This window comes from Salmo salar, chromosome ssa01 (assembly GCF_905237065.1).
Source record: "Salmo salar chromosome ssa01, Ssal_v3.1, whole genome shotgun sequence".
Lineage (NCBI taxonomy): Eukaryota > Metazoa > Chordata > Actinopteri > Salmoniformes > Salmonidae > Salmo > Salmo salar.
Genome location: NC_059442.1, coordinates 169628164 through 169652939, shown reverse-complemented (window position 1 = coordinate 169652939; position 24776 = coordinate 169628164). Strand labels below are relative to the sequence as shown.

At 43.1% G+C, this 24776-nt stretch overlaps 1 protein-coding gene across 2 annotated transcripts in view; it reads right to left on the bottom strand.

The window, feature by feature from the left end:
• Nucleotides 1-17729, bottom strand: part of LOC106572283 (methyl-CpG-binding domain protein 2) — a 108902-nt gene extending 91173 nt beyond the window's left edge. For both annotated transcript variants that reach the window (XM_045694079.1, XM_045694080.1), the window contains exon 1: nucleotides 17228-17729. In XM_045694079.1, coding sequence (XP_045550035.1) covers nucleotides 17228-17337 — 110 coding nt within the window. In that variant the 5' untranslated portion in view covers nucleotides 17338-17729. The remainder of the gene's footprint in view (nucleotides 1-17227) is intronic.
• Nucleotides 17730-24776: the final 7047 nt, after the last annotated feature.

The window sequence follows — 24776 nt, the reverse complement described above, 5'->3', positions numbered from 1 at the left end:
TGGGTCTCATGGATCTCAGAAATGTTGTGACCATATTGGTTCAGTCCACAGACGTCTGGTTCATTCAGCACTGGGTACGAAACAACATGGAGAAGACGTGAAGATGGGAGCAGAACAATAAAACACACTGAGAGAGAGAGAGAGAGAGAGGGAGGTGACGGACCGTGAGCCACAGGTAGCCTTCACCTAGACCCAGACATCCCTGAGAGGCTACCCAAACTGACCCAGCTATGATATTCTGAGGACGAGCGTTAGCATGTCATCTAAGATCAGTTTAAAAGGGAACAAGAGGGACGAGCGACAGGATGTCATCTAAGATCAGTTTAAAAGGGAACAAGAGGGACGAGCGACAGGATGTCATCTAAGATCAGTTTAAAAGGGAACAAGAGGGACGAGCGACAGCATGTCATCTAAGATCAGTTTAAAAGGGAACAAGAGGGACGAGCGACAGCATGTCATCTAAGATCAGTTTAAAAGGGAACAAGAGGGACGAGCGACAGCATGTCATCTAAGATCAGTTTAAAAGGGAACAAGAGGGACGAGCGACAGGATGTCATCTAAGATCAGTTTAAAAGGGAACAAGAGGGACGAGCGACAGCATGTCATCTAAGATCAGTTTAAAAGGGAACAAGAGGGACGAGCGACAGCATGTCATCTAAGATCAGTTTAAAAGGGAACAAGAGGGACGAGCGACAGCATGTCATCTAAGATCAGTTTAAAAGGGAACAAGAGGGACGAGCGACAGGATGTCATCTAAGATCAGTTTAAAAGGGAACAAGAGGGACGAGCGACAGCATGTCATCTAAGATCAGTTTAAAAGGGAACAAGAGGGACGAGCGACAGCATGTCATCTAAGATCAGTTTAAAAGGGAACAAGAGGGACGAGCGACAGCATGTCATCTAAGATCAGTTTAAAAGGGAACAAGAGGGACGAGCGACAGCATGTCATCTAAGATCAGTTTAAAAGGGAACAAGAGGGACGAGCGACAGCATGTCATCTAAGATCAGTTTAAAAGTGAACAAGAGTGCTTTGATCCCAGGTGTGAAAAGAGGCCATGCAGCATATGGCTGGGGAGCGAGAACAGTTGCTGCCTAACATTATTTACAGAGGTTAACCTAGCCTACTGCCAGTGAGGCAGCGAGGGGGACGACACATGCATTAACACGAGCACCAACCGACAACGTGGGGTCGTTTTACAACCCCCCCCCCCCCCACCCCCGACACACAGCCACAACCACAGACAGAACCTTTAAACCAACCCAACGACACCACTCCCCCAATGTTTCGCGCACCAACGATATGCAGAGAACAAGGGGAACCCGGGTCAACAATCTATTCTACATATTCTGACATGGGGGACAAGGTTCTTATTAGAACATAGACAAAACACACTCTCCAGGATACACTTCCATACTCTACTCCCAGGGGGCAGCAGAAACCTTGTCCAGGTGCTGCCAATTAGGGTGACGGTCAGTCAGTGTCCCAGCTCTGGCAGAGAGCTGTGAGGCTGCTGGTTGGTTTGGTGGTCATGAGGACTTTAGTTTGGTTTTCAATCTTCATTCTTCATGTCTGTGTGGCTTCCTTTTTTTGTACATATTTATGTTTCCTCACCATCTGAACACATCACAACCCGCTTGTACTGGCCAACCAGGAGGTCAAGACAGAGCTGGCCCTGAACTCAGTAAGTTGCTGTCTCTTGGGTACATCCCACACGGTCTTCAGATTTCTTACATAAATGCATACATTCATTTAGGTTACAGACCATGTAGCTAAGACTAGGACCCCTAGACATAATGAGTCAGGTTACAGACCATGTAGCTAGGACCCCTAGACATAATGAGTCAGGTTACAGACCATGTAACTAGGACTAGGACCCCTAGACATAATGAGTCAGGTTACAGACCATGTAGCTAGGACCCCTAGACATAATGAGTCAGGTTACAGACCATGTAGCTAAGACTAGGACCCCTAGACATAATGAGTCAGGTTACAGACCATGTAGCTAAGCCTAGGACCCCTAGACATAATGAGTCAGGTTACAGACCATGTAACTAGGACTAGGACCCCTAGACATAATGAGTCAGGTTATAGACCATGTAGCTAGGACTAGGACCCCTAGACATAATGAGTCAGGTTATAGACCATGTAGCTAGGACCCCTAGACATAATGAGTCAGGTTATAGACCATGTAGCTAGGACCCCTAGACATAATGAGTCAGGTTACAGACCATGTAGCTAAGCCTAGGACCCCTAGACATAATGAGTCAGGTTACAGACCATGTAGCTAGGAAATGTGAAATGTGCAGAGAAAAGAGCTAACACTGGGATCAATAGCATCTGCTTAGTTTGCATACCAACCAATATGTGCTGAGCTGCTGTGTGGCATTGAATAAAATCAGCCCTTCCTCAGTGTACGTCCGTGGTCCCTGTTTTTGGCTGCTCTCTCACCACAAGAACGGTCAAAACTCAGAACAGGCCCGGGGCCTGGTTTTCCCGATCGAGCGATAGAACTTCGGCTCACGAGTGTTTTACAACAGCCGAAGACGTAACAACGCAGAGAGAACAGTCGCTAATGTGTGTGTCGTTGGAGCTTGTGAAAGTCCGTGCAGCTCTTGGATCAGGATTCATCCAATCAAATCTTAGCTTCACAATACTGACAAATCAGCTCCTAGAGAGATATTACCACCTACAGACGTTTTCTAATAGCCAATACAAAATGCACTTTAAATCACAGATTTGGCATATCCTTGCGCATGTTAGGCTACAAACACATCATTAAATATTATTTGTGTAGAGCTAAATATAACTCAATATGATTGAAATAGGCCTGTCACCAGCTGTGTATATTTGAATGCAGTCATCTAGGTTTTCATTTGAAACATATTTTTATACATTCGTTGTTTGTATCAATTGAAAAGACATTGGCTTTTTTGGGGGGGGATTTGTAGTCAACTTTGTTCTGAAAATTATCGGCGGTAACCGGTCTCAGAGACGGATAAACCATGCGATTCTAAGTTTAGTGGAGATCTGTGTATAAAGTGAAGCGGGAGGGGGAAAAAATATATAACATCTAAGGATGCACTTTGCTGTTCTACGACTGATCTGAGGCAGGGTCGTTAGATTAGGGTCGTTAGATTAGGGTCGTTAGATTATTAGCGTTTCCAAGTGTAGCGTTAATAACGATGGGTTTGGGGAAACCGCTCTGAGATTTAACGATGCTCCTACGAAGGTTCTAACGATGAACTTAGCCTTCAGATGTTTCTGTGAAACCGAGCCCAGTACAACCGGGTCATTCCATTTGATTTGAATAACTTTTTTGACCACACCCCTTTATGATTTGAATGAAACTTTTTATGCATTGTTGATGTGGTCAGATAGTACAATTTTAGGACCTGAATGCCAATTTTTTTTTAATTACAAAATATTTAAGATTTATTTAAATAGGCAAGTCAGTTAAAAACAAATTCTTATTTACAATGACAGCCTACTGGGGAACAGTGGGTTAACTTGCCTTGTTCAGGGGCAGAACGACAGATTTTTATCTTGTCAGCTCGGGGATTCAATACAGCAACATTTTGGTTACTGACCCAACGCTCTAACCACTAGGCTACCTGGAGGCTACCTGCCGCCCCAAATTTAGGAGATAAGAGGTGCTCAAAATTGACCCATTTTGCTTTCCCCAAACTACCATGAGACATCCATGTCTTCATCACTGGAAAAGGAAACTGTTGAGATTGATATATTTTTACAAGCGTAAAAAACGGGGTTGTCAAACTCTTTTATAATTAAAAAAAATACAAAATAATTATAAGAATTGTCATTAACTTTTAAATGTCAATCATCTAAAAAAAAAATGTGGTATCTTAGATATAATCTGAGGTGTTAGTGGATTAAGACACAGTTCACTCTTGGGTGGGTGCCATGTTTTGGCTGATAAATGTACTAAAATGTGAATCAAAATGTACTTTCAAATGGTAGCACAAAGATGATTGGAAGTCCACACATCAGAGAATGTTAATTTGGCAAATGGGAATATATCAGTTGTTTTAAATTATACTGTCAATCCTCCATAGGAAACCTATTAAAATTATAGAAATAGACATTTTCCATTTAAATTGACATTTGACAGTCATGATACTGGCAGCCATCTTTGTGGTAGTAATTGGAGGTAAAAATGTATTCAATTGAAATATACCAGCTACATTGCAGTTGTTTGATGGGATGTCTGTTCTATTGTCTATATTTCTATGATGTGTCTCAACCGATTGCAGGCACAACAAACACCTCTGATGTAAAATAGTGTCTAAGATACGTGGGTGAATAGTTTGTTTTATTTTTAATTTGACTAAACACTTTTTTTTCTCAAACATTTATTTATTAGTTTGACAACCCTGTTTGTAAGCTTTTCAATTATATTAAACTCAACTATTTATATTTTCCAGTAATTTTCCACATGGCTGTCTGATGGTAGGGAGAGGTATGTGCAATTCCACAAGAATGACTCAGATTTTACCACTTTAAAATGTATGCCAAACAAAAAGCATTGATTTCAAAGTTTAAAACACACCACATTACTCTATACACAAGAACTACTTTGAACTGAAACATAGAAAATGTCACACAAAAAAAAAAACATTTACTGGAAGAACTGTGCAGATGCAAAGTTTGGTAACAGAATTACAGTAAAAATGTCCCTCAGTTTTTCACACGACCACAGTTTCCAAAAACTCTTATCTGCTCCAAATTAAGATTCAAAAGATGTCTGCAGAAAGAATGGCACCCTGAGTTTGAAAAAAAATAATAATATGATTTTAGTTACATCCGGTAACAGAATTACGATAACAGAACTGCATCATGGGTCCCTGATCTGTACTACACCGAAATGCCTAATCATGGATATGAATGTCATTCTGTTCATGGTGATGTATCCTGAATAGGTACAAAATATATAAATATTCAATATCCTCATTTGCATTTATGTGTATTATTCTACACACTGACTAGTATTCTAATGAACTCCGCCCCCCCAAAACAAGACCACATTTGGTTGGTCTGGAATAGATCAAATCTCAACCAATCCCATAGACGTCCAAACGTTTGAAACATAGACATCACAGTACAGCAGAGCACATTACATTATACTGTACTCTACTGTACTTTTCTGTCCAAACTTCTGAAACAAACGTCTATGATTGGTTTAAAATTTGCCCACTGACCAAATTTCAACTATTTTTCAAGGTTCATGGATGTCCGGTGCTCAGTGGATGAGGATGTTTGTACCTGTAAATTAGGGTAGGGCGGTATGCAGATTTCTATATCGTGCCTGTGCCATTCCCGGAATATTACGGTATTACCGTTTACCAGAATGCTAACAAGTACTAAGGAATTCTCATAGCGGATGCTAGGTAAATGCTAACAAGTACTAAGGAATTCTCACAGCGGATGCTAGGTAAATGCTAACAAGTACTAAGGAATTCCTCAGCTAGCAGTACTAAGGAATTCTCACAGCGGATGCTAGGTAAATGCTAACAAGTACTAAGGAATTCTCACAGCGGATGCTAGGTAAATGCTAACAAGTACTAAGGAATTCTCATAGTAGATGCTAGGTAAATGCTAACGAGTACTAAGGAATTCTCATAGCGGCTGCTATCGTAAACGCTAACGAGCGCATGCAAACATTTACTACAAGGACAAACGCAGTTTGCAGCACACACAAAGCAAATACTAGACAGCGGGGATCTTAATCCAGGAGAGGATTGTCTCTGCTGTTGATCCCAAGAAGCTTGATCTTGCAAGCTAATGTTAGCCACTTAGCTAAAATTAGCAAAACCTAGCTGGAGAGAATTTATTTGGCACATCTTAGACTGTTAACTTAAAAAGTTAGAAGACAATATAGCTGACATACATTACTAGTGAATTTCATAACCAAATTACGAGTTTTAAATCACTTAACATTTAATAAACAAACTTCATATCAGTAAAAACACTAACTAATTGGTTACGCCCCCCCCCTGCTTTTTCTTCCAAATCGTCTCATTGCTGCAACTCCCCAACGGGCTCGGGAGAGGCGAAGGTCAAGTCATGCGTCCTCCAAAACATGACCTGCCAAACCGCACTTCTTAACACCCGCCCGCATAACCCGAAACCCAGCCGCAACCAAAGTCAAACCCTCCCCTAACCCGAACGAAGCTGGGCCAATTGGGCGCCGCCCTATGGGACTCCCGGGCACGGCCGGTTGTGACACAGCCTGGGATCTGAACCCGAGTCTGTAGTGACGCCTCAAGCACTGCGATGCAGTGTCTTAGACCGCTGCGCCACTCAGGAGGCCCCTACTTGCTACTTCTGTAAACTTTCAGTATCCTCCCTAATGGAGGGAGAGCAATTAGAAAATATCTTAAAGATATCTGGGTTTTTGGTCACGGAATTACAAAGCAATGTTTTCTTAAACCTAAAGAAGGCAACTTTTATGTTTGTAATACCTTTTCTGGGTTTTTAAAATGGTAAATGTTGTCTAAGACTCTGTGTCCATCTGATTGACCAGAAATCAAAGCCTTTTTGCTTATTCCTAATTTTTAGGATGGAAAAGGGTTGAATTTTTTTTATATTTGCCTTAATTTCTGCAAAATATAGATTTATAGTAGATTTCATTTGACACCCAATTTGACATGCTCCTATGAACTTCACATGTTGGTGCTCATGGGTCCTTTTACATGGAAATGCACATATGTGAAATTGGTCAACTTTGACCACCTACAACTCAAATCAAAGTTTACTTGTCATGTGCACCGAATACAACAGGTGTAGACCTCACAGTGAAATGCTGAATACAACAGGTGTAGTAGACCTCACAGTGAAATGCTGAATACAACAGGTGTAGTAGACCTTACAGTGAAATGCTGAATACAACAGGTGTAGTAGACCTCACAGTGAAATGCTGAATACAACAGGTGTAGACCTTACAGTGAAATGCTGAATACAACAGGTGTAGACCTTACAGTGAAATGCTGAATACAACAGGTGTAGTAGACCTCACAGTGAAATGCTGAATACAACAGGTGTAGTAGACCTCACAGTGAAATGCTTACTTACAGGCTCTAACCAATAGTGCAAAAAAAAGGTGTTAGGTGAACAATAGGTAAGTAAAGAAATAAAACAACAGTAAAAAGACAGGCTATATACAGTAGAGAGGTTATATACAGTAGAGAGGCTATATACAGTAGCAAGGCAATATACAGTAGAGACTATATACAGTAGAGGCTATATACAGTAGAGAGGCTATATACAGTAGAGAGGCTATATACAGTAGAGGTTATATACAGTAGAGGCTATATACAGTAGAGAGGCTATATACAGTAGAGGCTATATACAGTAGAGAGGCTATATACAGTAGAGAGACTCTAACAGTAGAGAGGCTATATACAGTAGAGAGGCTATATACAGTAGAGAGGCTATATACAGTAGTGTCTATATACAGTAGAGAGGCTATATACAGTAGAGAGGCTATAAACAGTAGAGAGGCTGTATACAGTAGAGAGGCTGTATACAGTAGAGAGGCTATAAACAGTAGACAGGCTATATACAGTAGAGAGGCTATATACAGTAGAGAGGCTATAAACAGTAGAGAGGCTGTATACAGTAGAGAGGCTATAAACAGTAGACAGGCTATATACAGTAGAGAGGCTATATACAGTAGAGAGGATATATACAGTAGAGAGGCTATATACAGTAGAGGCTATATACAGTAGAGAGGATATAAACAGTAGAGAGGCTGTATACAGTAGAGAGGCTGTATACAGTAGAGAGGCTATAAACAGTAGACAGGCTATATACAGTAGAGAGGCTATATACAGTAGAGAGGCTATATACAGTAGCGAGGCTATATACAGTAGAGAGGCTACATACAGTAGTGAGGCTATATACAGTAGAGAGGCTATATACAGTAGAGAGTCTCTAACAGTAGAGAGGCTCTAACAGTAGAGAGGCTATATACAGTAGAGAGGCTATATACAGTAGAGAGGCTATAACAGTAACGAGGCTATATACAGTAGAGAGGTTATATACAATAGCGAGGCTATATACAGTAGAGGCTATATACAGTAGAGAGGCTATATACAGTAGAGAGGCTATATACAGTAGAGGCTATATACAGTAGAGAGGCTATATACAGTAGAGAGGTTATATACAGTAGAGAGATATATACACTAGAGAGGCTATATACAGTAGAGGCTATATACAGTAGAGAGGCTATATACAGTAGAGAGGTTATATACAGTAGAGAGGCTATATACAGTAGAGGCTATATACAGTAGAGAGGCTATATACAGTAGAGAGGTTATATACAGTAGAGAGGCTATATACAGTAGAGGCTATATACAGTAGAGAGGCTATATACAGTAGAGAGGTTATATACAGTAGAGAGGCTATATACAGTAGAGGCTATATACAGTAGAGAGGCTATATACAGTAGAGGCTATATACAGTAGAGAGCCTATATACAGTAGAGAGCCTATATACAGTAGAGGCTATATACAGTAGAGAGGCTATATACAGTAGAGGCTATATACAGTAGAGAGGCTATATACAGTAGAGAGGCTATATACAGTAGAGAGGTTATATACAGTAGAGAGGCTATATACAGTAGAGGCTATATACAGTAGAGAGGCTATATACAGACACCGGTTAGTCAGGCTGATTGAGGTAGTATGTACATGTAGATATGGTTCAAGTGACTATGCATATATGATGAACAGAGAGTAGCAGTAGCGTAAAAAGAGGGGTTGGTGGGTGGTGGGACACAATGCAGATAGCCCGGTTAGCCAATGTACGGGAGCACTGGTTGGTCGAAACTCCTAAATGTTTTGTCATTCAGGTCCAAACAGTTACTTTCTGACCACTTCAACATTGGCCAACTATGTATAGAACGTTTTATTCAAATCAAACGGAACGACCCAACCAACAAACTACACACTGCCCACAAGGCCGCACAGCAAACTGCCCACAAGGCCGCACAGCAAACTGCCCACAAGGCCGCACAGCAAACTGCCCACAAGGCCGCACAACAAACTACCCACAAGGCCGCACAACAAACTACCCACAAGGCCGCACAACAAACTACCCACAAGGCCGCACAGCAAACTACACACTGCCCACAAGGCCACACAGCAACAAACTACACACAAGGCCGCACAGCAAACTACCCACAAGGCCGCACAGCAAATTACACACAAGGCCGCACAGCAAACTGCCCACAAGGCCGCACAACAAACTACCCACAAGGCCGCACAACAAACTACCCACAAGGCCGCACAGCAAATTACACACAAGGCCGCACAACAAACTACACACAAGGCCGCACAACAAACTACACACTGCCCACAAGGCCGCACCTCAGACCATCCGTTTCCCTTACTCGCTGATAATCACACAGGCCTCACACGCTTTCACCACAGACTACGACACAGATCTACGCTACACAGCGCCTCACTAATACACAGGTCTACTCAGCACACACTAATACACAGGTCTACTCAGCTCCTCATTAATACACAGGTCTACTCAGCTCCTCATTAATACACAGGTCTACTCAGCACACACTAATACACAGGTCTACTCAGCGCCTCACTAATACACAGGTCTACTCAGCACACATTAATACACAGGTCTACTCAGCACACACTAATACACATGTCTACTCAGCACACACTAATACACAGGTCTACTCAGCACACACTAATACACAGGTCTACTCAGCGCCTCACTAATACACAGGTCTACTCAGCACACATTAATACACAGGTCTACTCAGCACACACTAATACACATGTCTACTCAGCACACACTAATACACAGGTCTACTCAGCACACACTAATACACAGGTCTACTCAGCACACATTAATACACAGGTCTACTCAGCACACACTAATACACAGGTCTACTCAGCACACACTAATACACAGGTCTACTCAGCACACACTAATACACAGGTCTACTCAGCACACACTAATACACAGGTCTACTCAGCACACACTAATACACAGGTCTACTCAGCACACACTAATACACAGGTCTACTCAGCACACACTAATACACAGGTCTACTCAGCGCCTCACTAATACACAGGTCTACTCAGCACACACTAATACACATGTCTACTCAGCACACACTAATACACAGGTCTACTCAGCACACACTAATACACAGGTCTACTCAGCACACACTAATACACAGGTCTACTCAGCGCCTCACTAATACACAGGTCTACTCAGCACACACTAATACACAGGTCTACTCAGCACACACTAATACACAGGTCTACTCAGCACACACTAATACACAGGTCTACTCAGCGCCTCACTAATACACAGGTCTACTCAGCACACATTAATACACAGGTCTACTCAGCACACACTAATACACATGTCTACTCAGCACACACTAATACACAGGTCTACTCAGCACACACTAATACACAGGTCTACTCAGCGCCTCACTAATACACAGGTCTACTCAGCACACATTAATACACAGGTCTACTCAGCACACACTAATACACAGGTCTACTCAGCACACACTAATACACAGGTCTACTCAGCACACACTAATACACAGGTCTACTCAGCACACACTCATCACATGCTGCTGAATAAGAATGAGGCATGTTTTTCACCAAGGGGAGAGAGGGAGGGGCTTGGGTGTAGAGTACATACACAGACAGGCTCATTGGCCTTTTGGCCCCAGGATGCAAGGCAAGGCGCTAGTCGAGCTCAGACGGCTTCGCCTTCAAAAACACTGAGCTGAGGAGGGGGATGAGGGAAGCATGCATGGCCTAGCATGTTGTAAATTGTCTATGCTCTGATAATTACAGATGTTACCTGGAACAAAATGTATCTTATATCTGACGATTGAATCGTTGTGATTCGAGGGAGGAGAATGAATCGCATGAGCTACGTTTCTCTTTGGTTTTCACAGGTGGAAGGAACACACCATTGATCACAAGAACACACAAATATTGCTAACTTTTCATTGTATTGATTTGTTTGAATCTTAACTCCTCTCAAAAACACACAAACACACACCGACACATATACAGTCAGCAACAAGTTGGACAAATTCAGGTCACACCTGGAATTGAGGAACCTGCATTGGATAGATGGAACGGGCTAATTGTATTTATTTAACCTTTATTTAACCAGGCAAGTCAGTTAAGAACAAATTCTTATTTACAATGACGGCCTACCGGGGAACAGTGGGTTAACTGCCTTGTTCAGGAGTAGAACGACAGATTTTGTACCTTGTCCAGCTCGGGGATTTCATCTTACAACCTTCCGGTTACTAGTCCAACGCTCTAACCACTAGGCTACCCTGCCTCCTCTACCCTCTAACCACTAGGCTACCTGCCTCCTCTACCCTCTAACCACTAGGCTACCTGCCGCCTCTACCCTCTAACCACTAGGCTACCTGCCGCCTCTACCCTCTAACCACTAGGCTACCCTGCCGCCTCTACACTCTAACCACTAGGCTACCTGCCGCCTCTACCCTCTAACCACTAGGCTACCTGCCGCCTCTACACTCTAACCACTAGGCTACCTGCCGCCTCTACCCTCTAACCACTAGGCTACCCTGCCGCCTCTACCCTCTAACCACTAGGCTACCCTGCCGCCTCTACCCTCTAACCACTATGCTACCTGCCGCCTCTACACTCTAACCACTATGCTACCTGCCGCCTCTACACTCTAACCACCTGGCTACCCTGCCGCCTCTACCCTCTAACCACTGGGCTACCCTGCCGCCTCTACCCTCTAACCACTAGGCTACCCTGCCGCCTCTACCCTCTAACCACTAGGCTACCTGCCGCCTCTACCCTCTAACCACTAGGCTACCTGCCGCCTCTACCCTCTAACCACTAGGCTACCTGCCGCCTCTACCCTCTAACCACTAGGCTACCTGCCGCCTCTACCCTCTAACCACTAGGCTACCCTGCCGCCTCTACCCTCTAACCACTAGGCTACCCTGCCGCCTCTACCCTCTAACCAATAGGCTACCCTGCCGCCTCTACCCTCTAACCACTAGGCTACCCTGCCGCCTCTACCCTCTAACCACTAGGCTACCTTGCCGCCCCTACCCTCTAACCACTAGGCTACCCTGCCGCCTCTACCCTCTAACCACTAGGCTACCCTGCCGCCTCTACACTCTAACCACTAGGCTACCCTGCCGCCTCTACCCTCTAACCACTAGGCTACCTACCGCCTCTACCCTCTAACCACTAGGCTACCCTGCCGCCTCTACCCTCTAACCACTAGGCTACCTGCCGCCTCTACACTCTAACCACTAGGCTACCTGCCGCCTCTACACTCTAACCACTAGGCTACCCTGCCGCCCCATGCGATGGTCCATTAGCTGTTACAGGTTTGCTACTGTTTGGTGTAGCAACAGAGAATTACCGACCAACCTTGGCTATACATTCTCAATTCCCGACTAGGAACTCAGCCCTCTGTCTACAGTACAATACCTGTTGAGTAATTCCTTGGCAATGTATCCTTCAGCATTGGTCCTTCTAAAGATGGTCCATAAAACCCATGGTATTTTGGCATACAACTCTTCAAAGCTCAATGACAGTGTCTTAGACCTTCACCTTCACACAGAAACTCATCTACTGTTACTATTAAAACTTAGTCAGATCATTACTCTGTTCCAGCTGTCTGAATGGCATTATTATCCAAACGTGGAGGTGTTGCTGTTTATATTCAGAACCACATTCCTGTAAAGCTTAGAGACGATCTCATGTTAAATATTGTTGCAGTAATATGGCTACAGGTTCATCTGCCTCACCTAAAGCCCATTCTGGTGGGAAGCTGCTATAGACCACCAAGTGTTAACAGTCAGTATCTGGATAATATGTGTGAAATGCTTGATAATGTATGTGATATCAACAGAGATGTATATTTTCTGGGTGATTTAAATATTGACTGGCTTTCATCAGGATGCCCCCTCAAGAGAAAGCTTCAAACTGTAACCAGTGTCTGCAACCTGGTTCAGGTTATCAATCAACCTACCAGGGTAGTTACAAACAGCACAGGAATTAAATCATCAACATGTATTGATCACATCTTTACTAATGCTGCAGAAATATGCTTTAAAGCAGTATCCAGATCCATCAGATGTAGTGATCACAATATAGTAGCCATATCTAGGAAAACCAAAGTTCCAAAGGCTGGGCCTAATATAGTGTATAAGAGGTCCTACAATAGGTTTGTAGTGATTCCTATGTTGATGATGTAAGAAATATTTGCTGGTCTGTGGTGTATAATGAGGAGCAAACAGACGCTGCACTTGACATATTTATGAAATTGCTTATTCCAGTTACTAATAAGCGTGCACCCATTAAGAAAATGACTGTAGAAACGGTTAAGTCCCCGTGGATTGATGAGGAATTAAAACATTGTTGTATGTTTGAGAGGGACGAGGCAAAAGAAATGGCAGATAAGTCTGGCTGCACAACCGATTGGGAAACGTACTGCAAATTGATAAATCATGTGACTAAACTGAATAAAAAGAAGAAGAAACTGCACTATGAAACAAAGATTAATGACAAAGAACGACAGTAAAACGCTTCGGAGCACCTTAAATGACGGCAAACTCAGCTCCATCATTCATTGAATCAGATGGCTCATTCATCACAAAACCCGCTGATATTGGCAAGATAAGCAAACTTAGGGATGACGTGCCAGCAACAAACGCTGACACTACACACTCAAGTATATCTGACCAAATTATGAAGGACAATCATTGTGATTTTGAATTCCGTGTAAAGTAAGTATGGAAGAAGTGAAAAAAATGATTGTTGTTTATCAACAATGACAAGCTTGGATGGAAAATTACTGAGGATAATAGCAGACAATATTGCCACTCCTATTTGCCATAGCTTCAATTTAAGCTTACTAGAAAGTGTGTGCCCTCAGGCCTGGAGGGAAGCTAAAGCTATTCCCCTACCTAAAGCCAGTAAAGCCCCCTTTACTGGCTCAAATAGCTGACCAATCAGCCTGTTACCAACCCTTTGAAAAACTTTTGGGAAAAAATTGTGTTTGACCAGATACAATGCTATTATACAGTGAAAAAAATAACAGACTTTCAGCACGCTTATAGGGAAGGACATTCAACAAGCACAGCACTTACAAAAATGACTAATGATTGGCTGAGAGAAATTGATGATAAAAACATTGTGGGGGCTGTTTTGGAGGACTTCAGTGCAGCTTTTGACATTATCGATCATAGTCTGTTGCTGGAGAAACGTATGTGTTATGGCTTTACACCCCCTGCTATAATGTGGACAGAGAGTTACCTGTCTAACAGAACACAGAGGGTGTTCTTTAATGGAAACCTCTCAAGCGTAATCCAGGTAGAATCAGGAATTCCCCAAGGCAGCTCCCAATGCCCCTTACTGTTTTCAATCTTTACTAATGACAAGCCACTGGCTTTGAATAAAGTGTGTCTATGTATGCTGATGACTCAACACTATACACGTCAGCTACCACAGCGACTGAAATGACTGCAACAGTTAACAAAGAGCTGCAATTAGTTTCACAATGAGTGGCAAGGAATAAATTAGTCCTAAATATAAAAATAAAAAAAATAAAAGCATTGTATTTGGGACAAATCATTCACTAAACCCTGAACCGAAACTAAATATTGTAATAAATAAAGTGCTAATTGAGCGTGTTGAGGAGACTAAACTGCTTGGAGTAACCCTGGATTGTAAACTGTCATGGACAAAACATATTGATACAACAGTAGCTAAGATGGAGAGAAGTCTGTCCATAATAAAGCACTGCTCTGCCTTTTTAACAACACTATCAACAAGGCAGGTCCTACAGGCCCTAGTTTCTACCTTCTTAACAACACTATCAACAAGGCAGGTCCTACAGGCCCTAGTTTCTACCTTCTTAACAACTCTATCAACAAGGCAGGTCCTACAGGCCCTAGTTTCTACCTTCTTAACAACACTATCAACAAGGCAGGTCCTACAGGCCCTAGTTTCTACCTTCTTAATAACATTATCAACAAGGCAGGTCCTACAGGCCCTAGTTTCTACCTTCTTAACAACACTATCAACAAGGCAGGTCCTACAGGCCCTAGTTTCTACCTTCTTAACAACACTATCAACACTATCAACAAGGCAGGTCCTACAGGCCCTAGTTTCTACCTTCTTAATAACATTATCAACAAGGCAGGTCTTACAGGCCCTAGTTTCTACCTTCTTAATAACATTATCAACAAGGCAGGTCCTACAGGCCCTAGTTTTGTCGCACCTGGACTAATGTTCAGTCGTGTGGTCATGTGCCACAAAAAAGGACTTAGGAAAACTGCAATTGTCTCAGAACAGGGCAGCACGGCTGGCCCTTGGATCTACACAGAGAGCTAATATTAATAATATGCATGTCAATCTCTCCTGGCTCAAAGTGGAGGAGAGATTGACTTCATCACTACTTGTATTTGTGAGAAGTATTGATATGTTGAATGCACCAAGCTGTCTGCCTAAACTACTGGCACACAGCTCAGACACCCATACATACCCCACAAGACATGCCACCAGAGGTCTCTTCACAGTCCCCAAGTCCAGAACAGACTATGGGAGGCGCACAGTACTACATAGAGCCATGACTACATGGAACTCTATTCCACATCAAGTAACTCATGCTAGCAGTAAAATTGTATATAAAAAAAAACAGATAAAAAATACACCTTATGGAACAACACAAACATATGAAAATAAACGCACGATGACATACGAACTATACACACAGGTACACATGGATTTTGTGTTGGAGATATGTGGTAGTAGAGTAGGGGCCTGAGGGAACACACTAAGTGTGTTGTGAAATCTGTTGTAAATGTATTGTAATGTTTTAAAAATGTACAACTGCCTTAATTTTGCTGGACTCCAGGAAGAGTAGCTGCTGCAGCTAATGGGGATCCATAATAAATACAAATACAAAATGATTAGATAGGTACTGTTTGGTGTATCACAGAATTTAACTAACCTTGACTTGTCTACAGTTCCTCAATTCCCGACTTGGAAGAGAACCAATGTTTTCTAAACGTCCGTGTCTAGTTGCAGGGGGTTTGTCTGAATCTAGAAAACTCTACGTTATTAAATACAACAACAACAACTAAAATAGTTTTGCTCCATGAAGTAATACGACAATGTATACGCCGTCATCTTGTCTATTTCAAATCTTCTCTCGTTGTTCGAGAAAGGTTGAGTGGCAATCGTGACATGCAGCCTTTTGACGTAGACACCCACCATTCTCAATCAATGAGAACATATTTCAAATAGACAAGATTGCGGCATACACATCGTTGTATTCACGGAGAAAAACATGTATTTAAATTTAATAACGGCGCATTTTCTAGATTAAAAAAAAAACCCACGTGCAACTAGACATGGACGTTTATGGTTGTCTTCCAAGTCGGGAATTGCGTAAGTATGGACAAGTTAAGGTTAGTTAAAATCTCTAATACACCAGACAGTACCTGTCAGACAGCTGGAACAGAGTAAAGGTCTGACTGGGTGATTAGTTTTAATAGCAACAGTAGATGAGTTTCTGTGTGAAGGTGAAGGTCTACGACACCGTCATTGAGCTTTGAAGCACTTTGAAGAGTTGAATTGAGTGGTTCCAAAATACCATGGCTTTTAACAGACCAGAACATTGCCAAGGAATTACTCACAGATACTGTTCTTTAAACAGAGGGTTGTGTTCCAATAGTTCACCCTAGATTGTAAACAAGATCACGCATTTCCAAATCAGTCACATGATAAGACATGGTCAAGAATCCAAGTGACCCAAATAATGATGAGACTTATAACTACTGAGTTTTCATGAATTAAAAATTCCCCTCTATAGTCAACACTGAGTTAGATATGAACTTGTGCTGTCTATACGTAAAAATGTGATACAGTGTTACATGAGGGTGTTTATTGATACAATGTTCAGACCGCTGCTGGCATTAGCAACATTGTGGCACCATAAGTGGGTGACCAAGCTTTAACGTTTCGTTTAACTTGTAAGCTTTCGCCTACATCATTTTATTTGTATTTCTTCTTCTTCCTTTGTAAACGAGTTAATGATAGCTAAAATCGAACAGCTATCATTAAGTTGTGAAGTTATCAAGCAAGGTAGTTTTAACATTATTTGTGGTGTTTAATAACATCACTAATCGATCATTACCTGTAGTAATAGACATCAGTCTTGCCAGCGCTGAGTCCTGACTTCCGGATCACCTCTTCTTTCTTCCAGCCCGGTGGCAGACAGGGACAATCCATCCTCTTCTTCTCCATAACCGATTAGGAATCACATCAATCGCTGTTCAACTCAAGTCAAATGAGCCATAAAGAATAGGTTAACAACAGTGTTTAATAAAATACACCTGACTTAGCGATCTAAAAGTTCAAACTCTTATTAAAAGCCGTTTCAACTAAACACAGTGCGAAACATGAACTTTTATTTCCGCTATTGTATCCGGACTAGTGGGTAGATATAGTTAGAGTCCTTGTTTTTTGTTGTTGTTGTTGTTGACAGGTTTCCTCTTCGATGTTGAACTATCCTGAAAATGCGAGTGACCGCCGGTTGTAAATCTCCTTCGGCCGGTGGCGGCGGCGGTGGTAGTGACGTTCAGATATTTCAGCACTTCCCTCACTGACCCAGCGCCTGGCAACCGTTCTCAGAGCAACGCCCCGCCTCTTTGGAACACTCACGTCACTTCTCGGTTACACCCCCCCCCCACACTCCTCCCTTCCCCCCTCCCCTCCCTAAGGCGGTAGCTCGGGGGGGTTTTGACTAGATGGTATACAGCTTTTGTCAGGTTTAGGAGAATTTGCGCAGTAGGTTTAGGAGAATTTGCGCAGTAGGTTAGGAGAATTTGCGCAGTAGGTTTAGGAGAATTTGCGCAGTAGGTTAGGAGAATTTGCGCAGTAGGTTTAGGAGAATTTGCGCAGTAGGTTAGGAGAATTTGCGCGGTAGGTTAGGAGAATTAGGTTTAAGGTTAGGAAAAGGGTTAGGGCTAGCTGAAAAGGGCAAACAAAAATCTACTTTTGACTTTAGCTTGACAAAAGCTGGAGCCCTTATATGTGATGTAACAATTACATAGAAAATACCATCGTTCCTAAAATACGAACAATGTAATAATAAAACAGGATTGAATTCCAATGTTCCAACGAGTATTATCATTGGCTTTCCCTCATCAAGGCCCTGGAGACGTATTTCGGTCGTCACTAGTTACCACAGCCACAAAGTCAGAAGGCCCGCTTACTCCACCAATCAGAGGAGAGAATGTGATGACGCGGCCGCCGACCGGCTGGCAGGGACAGACGGACAGACAGACGGACGGACAGACAAACGGACGGACAGACGGACGGACAGACAGACATTTTGTGATCCATCGATGATTTGCTTATTTATTAGCTATAATAAAACCAACCGTTCGAAAATCTGCTGCAATATCTGCATTGTAAGACTTAGTAAGACTTAGTTTCACAGAAATTTATATTTGAGAAATTAGTTGATTTTTGGGCTGATTTTAAGATAACTTCAACCATGTTACTTTCTTTGGCACCTTGGTCCCTACCATAGTTATTTATTTAACTAAACCAGAGGAGGCTGGTGGGAGGAGGTATAGGAGGATGGCGGAAGTGTCATGGCTGGAAATCACGTTTGACTCCATTCCATTGTTCAAGCCAATACATTGAGCCTGTCCTCCTGTAGCTTCTCTCACCAGCCTCCACTGAACTGTTCATAGCCTTGCAATCTACCTTCTTAGTATTTTGTACCAGTTTCCGTTTCTACATGTTAGATGGCAAAACATTTAATAATAATAATTGATTGGATTTACATGGAACTTTTCAAGACACCCAAAGCTCTTTACAGTGTAAGGAGAAACTCAACACCCCTCTTTACAGGGGTAACTCACCACCCCACTCTATACAGGGGTAACTCACCACCCTAACCCCACTCTATACAGGGGTAACTCACCACCCCACTCTATACAGGGGTAACTCACCACCCCCCACTCTATACAGGGGTAACTCACCACCCCACTCTATACAGGGGTAACTCACCACCCTAACCCCACTCTATACAGGGGTAACTCAACACCCCTCTTTACAGGGGTAACTCGCCACCCCACTCTATACAGGGGTAACTCACCACCCTAACCCCACTCTATACAGGGGTAACTCACCACCCCACTCTATACAGGGGTAACTCACCACCCCACTCTATACAGGGGTAACTCACCACCCCACTCTATACAGGGGTAACTCACCACCCTAACCCCACTCTATACAGGGGTAACTCACCACCCCACTCTATACAGGGGTAACTCACCACCCTAACCCCAGTCTTTACAGGGGTAACTCGCCACCCCACTCTATACAGGGGTAACTCACCACCCTAACCCCACTCTATACAGGGGTAACTCACCACCCCACTCTATACAGGGGTAACTCACCACCCCACTCTATACAGGGGTAACTCACCACCCTAACCCCACTCTATACAGGGGTAACTCACCACCCCACTCTATACAGGGGTAACTCACCACCCCACTCTATACAGGGGTAACTCACCACCCCACTCTATACAGGGGTAACTCACCACCCCACTCTATACAGGGGTAACTCACCACCCCACTCAATACAGGGGTATCTCACCACCCCACTCTATACAGGGGTAACTCACCACCCCACTCTATACAGGGGTAACTCACCACCCCACTCTATACAGGGGTATCTCACCACCCCACTCTATACAGGGGTATCTCACCACCCTAACCCCACTCAATACAGGGGTATCTCACCACCCCACTCTTTACAGGGGTATCTCACCACCCTAACCCCACTCAATACAGGGGTAACTCACCACCCCACTCTATACAGGGGTATCTCACCACCCCACTCTATACAGGGGTATCTCACCAGCCTAACCACAATCTATACAGGGGTTACTCACCACCCCACTCTATACAGGGGTAACTCACCACCGCACTCTATACAGGGGTAACTCAACACCCCACTCTATACAGGGGTAACTCACCACCCGAACCCCACTCTATACAGGGGTAACTCACCACCCCACTCTATACAGGGGTAACTCACCACCCCATTCAATACAGGGGTAACTCACCACCCCACTCTATACAGGGGTAACTCACCACCCCACTCTATACAGGGGTAACTCACCACCCCATTCTATACAGGGGAAACTCACCACCCTAACCCCACTCTATACAGGGGTAACTCACCACCCCACTCTATACAGGGGTAACTCACCACCCCACTCTATACAGGGGTAACTCACCACCCCACTCTATACAGGGGTAACTCACCACCCTAACCCAACTCTATACAGGGGTAACTCACCACCCTAACACCACTCTATACAGGGGTAACTCACCACCCCACTATACAGGGGTAACTCACCACCCCATTCTATACAGGGGAAACTCACCAGTGGTGAGGTAAGGGAAGTGCATCGGCAACAGTCGAAAGTCGGAAACTAATGTTGTTTTCCAACAGCAAGGCTCAGATTAACATATTAGTGTCGCATTCATTAATAAAAGTGTTTCTTTCTAATGTCGAATTAACATGGCTCCATCCCCCATTTCACACACTCATAAACTGAAATCATATGCCTGTACATTGTACAATCAATCAGTGAGAGAGAGCATGAAATACCACATTAATTTCTATATATCCACTGTATACATTAATCTATATATCCACTGTATACATGAATCTATATATCCACTGTGTACATAAATCTATATATCCACTGTATACATTAATCTATATATCCACTGTGTAAATAAATCGTGGCAAAATAGATTTATATCTTTTTATTTATTTATTTTATTTTACTTCACCTTTATTTAACCAGGTAGGCAAGTTGAGAACAAGTTCTCATTTACAATTGCAACCTGGCCAAGATAAAGCAAAGCAGTTCGACACATACAACAACACAGAGTTACACATGGAGTAAAACAAATATACAGTCAATAATACAGTAGAAAAATCTACATACAATGTGCAAATGAGGTGAGATAAGGGAGGTAAAGGCAAAAACAGTCCATAGTGGCAAAGTAATTACAGTATAGCAATTAAAACACTGGAATGGTAGATTTGCAGTAGAAGAAAGTGCAAAGTAGAAATAGAATAATGGGGTGCAAAGGAGCAAGATAAATAAATAAATACAGTAAGGGGATGAGGTAGATTGGATAGGCTAATTATCAATGGGCTATGTACAGGTGCAGTGATCTGTGAGCTGCTCTGACAGCTGGTGCTTAAAGTTAGTGAGGGAGATAAGTGTTTCCAGTTTCAGAGATTTTTGTAGTTCGTTCCAGTCATTGGCAGCAGAGAACTGGAAGGAGAGACGGCCAAAGGAGGAATTGGCTTTGGGGGTGACCAGTGAGATATACCTGCTGGAGCATGTGTTATGGGTGGGTGCTGCTATGGTGACCAGTGAGCTGAGATAAGGCGGGGCTTTACCTAGCAGGGTCTTGTAGATGACCTGGAGCCAGTGGGTTTGGCGACGATTATGAAGCGAGGGCCAGCCAACGAGAGCGTACAGGTCGCAGTGGTGGGTAGTATATGGGGTTTTGGTGACAAAACGGATGGCACTGTGATAGGCTGCATCCAGTTTATTGAGTAGAGTGTTGGAGGCTATTTTGTAAATGACATCGCCGAAGTCGAGGATCGGTAGGATGGTCAGTTTTACGAGGATATGTTTGGCAGCATGAGTGAAGGATGTTTTGTTGCGAAATAGGAAGCCGATTCTAGATTTAATTTAAACTTTGGATTGGAGATGTTTGATCTGAGTCTGGAAGGAGAGTTTACAGTCTAACCAGGCACCTAGGTATTTGTAGTTGTCCACATATTCTAAGTCAGAACCGTCCAGAGTAGTGATGCTGGACGGGCGGGCAGGTGTGAGCAGCGAGCGATCTCATTCGTGTCTTTGGTCACATTCCCTTTGGGACAAACAAACAGCCTAATGTTTTGTTGGCAGTAGAACCTTCCACAGTGCAGGCTGATGGCTGTAGGATGAAGTTGGTAAAGAGTTGCAGGAACTTGTAGTGATGTTATAGTAGCACTATATTGTATCACACCAATATGGTATCCTTCCGCACGGAAGGATACATACGGAATAAGGATTTAAAATGAGTACCGGGTTGTGCTGAGGCTGTGGTTGACCCTCTTAAATAGCTACCATCGCACTACTGCCCTCCTCTTCTTTGACTCAGTGCGTTTCTTGAGAGGATTTGCTTGGTAAGAGCTTTATGTTAGAGTGTATACTCGCAGAAGTATACCCACAGCTATTCAATAGCTTGGAGCAGCTAGCTAGCTAGCCTCTCTATCAGAAGACTCTATCAGAAGTATACCCACAGCTATTCAATAGCTTGGAGCAGCTAGCTAGCTAGCCTCTCTATCAGAAGACTCTATCAGAAGGATACCCACAGTTATTCAATAGCTTGTAGCAGCTAGCTAGCTAGCCTCTCTATCAGAAGACTCTATCAGAAGTATACCCACAGCTATTCAATAGCTTGGAGCAGCTAGCTAGCTAGCCTCTCTATCAGAAGACTCTATCAGAAGTATACCCACAGCTATTCAATAGCTTGGAGCAGCTAGCTAGCTAGCTAGCCTCTCTATCAGAAGTAATCTACCTTCTTGGTATTTCGTACCCGTTTCCGTCTCTGTACATGTGAACCGACACTTACATTTTGTCCGGAATACGCCCCTCCCATGGCTACAGGTGTGCTTGGTTTTTTTCTCCCTAAATTGTGCTGGGCCTTGGGACACTTATGTTACACAGACATACGACAGTCCGGTCAGCTGTTCAACTGTTATGGTGAGAGGGAGTTCTGGGGCAACAGCCTATCAAAACAGACTCTCACATTGGATTGTGGAAACTATTACTACAGTATATCAGCTGGCAGGCTGACCTCTGATCTCTGACCTCTGCTGTAGTGGTGGTGCCCTCTACGGGCCCTGCTCTGAGGAGTACCTCTGCTGTAGTGGTGGTGCCCTCTACGTGCCCTGTTCTGAGGTGTACCTCTGACCTCTGCTGTAGTGGTGGTGCCCTCTACGGGCCCTGCTCTGAGCAGTTCCCCCCCCCAATGAGGTTTGCACCTTGGCCAGTTGGGCATCGTCTAGCACCTCTTCAATGTTGCCGCCCACCAATGAGGTGCGGACGGCCGTGCTGGGTGTTACAACAGCAACCATGACTGCCTTGATCTCAGTCCTTACAGGACTTTGCTTTTTTTGTTGTTGTCTGGCTGTGGTATTGTGATACCATATTAGTGATGCAGTATAGTACTACATAATGAAGGTTACTTATGTAACCACGGTTACGTGAGCTATTGGATCAATCCTCTTTTGTCGGTGATCTACTGCGCCTAAAAAAAAAAAAATGTAACAAAAGGAAACGAGGTGGAAGTAGTGCGACGGCGGCTATTTTTTAAGGGCGTCATCCCACACTAGTACACGGAACTAATCTGAAATCCTTACTTGGACTGCATCCTGCCCGCACGGAAGGATACCGTATTGGGGTGATCCAATAGTAACCTTTGTTACGTTTGATACTGGAGCGACGAGGCATGAGTTAAAATCGGTTAAAATAAAGCGGTTTACTTTCGAAGTAATGTGTGCCCGACGCTTGTATCACTTAATCAGAAGCAAGTGATCAATGACGTCAGAAGTTTTTCGTAGAACATCCACCTGATTGGTTTTTTTATTGGTTCCGGTAGAAGACCAAAAAGCTACTCTGGGCGCGCGTTACAATAATTGTTCTAAATAAAATAAAAAATGTAACCAGCAGGTGCCACTAGTGTGTTGATCAAAGCCTCCAGTAGCGAATCTATTTTCAACACAATTGGCTAGAAATGCTTAATGTTTCACAGGAAGCTTAATTTTCCCAGGAAATTCACAGGAAGCGTTAATTTTCACAGGAAATTCACAGGAAGTTTAATTTTCACAGGAAATTCACAGGAAGCTTAATTTTCCCAGGAAATTCACAGGAAGCTTAATTTTCCCAGGAAATTCACAGGAAGCTTAATTTTCCCAGGAAATTCACAGGAAGTTTAATTTTCCCAGGAAATTCACAGGAAGCTTAATTTTCCCAGGAAATTCACAGGAAGCTTAATTTTCCCAGGAAATTCACAGGAAGCGTTAATTTTCCCAGGAAATTCACAGGAAGCGTTAATTTTCCCAGGAAATTCACAGGAAGTTTAATTTTCCCAGGAAATTCACAGGAAGCATTAATTTTCCCAGGAAATTCACAGGAAGCTTAATTTTCCCAGGAAATTCACAGGAAGCGTTAATTTTCCCAGGAAATTCACAGGAAGCTTAATTTTCCCAGGAAATTCACAGGAAGTTTAATTTTCCCAGGAAATTCACAGGAAGCTTAATTTTCCCAGGAAATTCACAGGAAGCTTAATTTTCCCAGGAAATTCACAGGAAGCGTTAATTTTCCCAGGAAATTCCCAGGAAGTTTAATTTTCCCAGGAAATTCACAGGAAGCGTTAATTTTCATCAGGAAATTCACAGGAAGCTTAATTTTCCCGGGAAAATTCACAGGAAGCTTAATTTTCCAAGGAAATTCACAGGAAGCTTAATTCACTAGAAACTTGCAGTTGACTGCAGTCCAAACTTCATGACCTTTTGATCACATGATTTGACACAATCGTGAAGAAAAAGTACTACTTACTAAATGGAGAGTGCCTCAATGG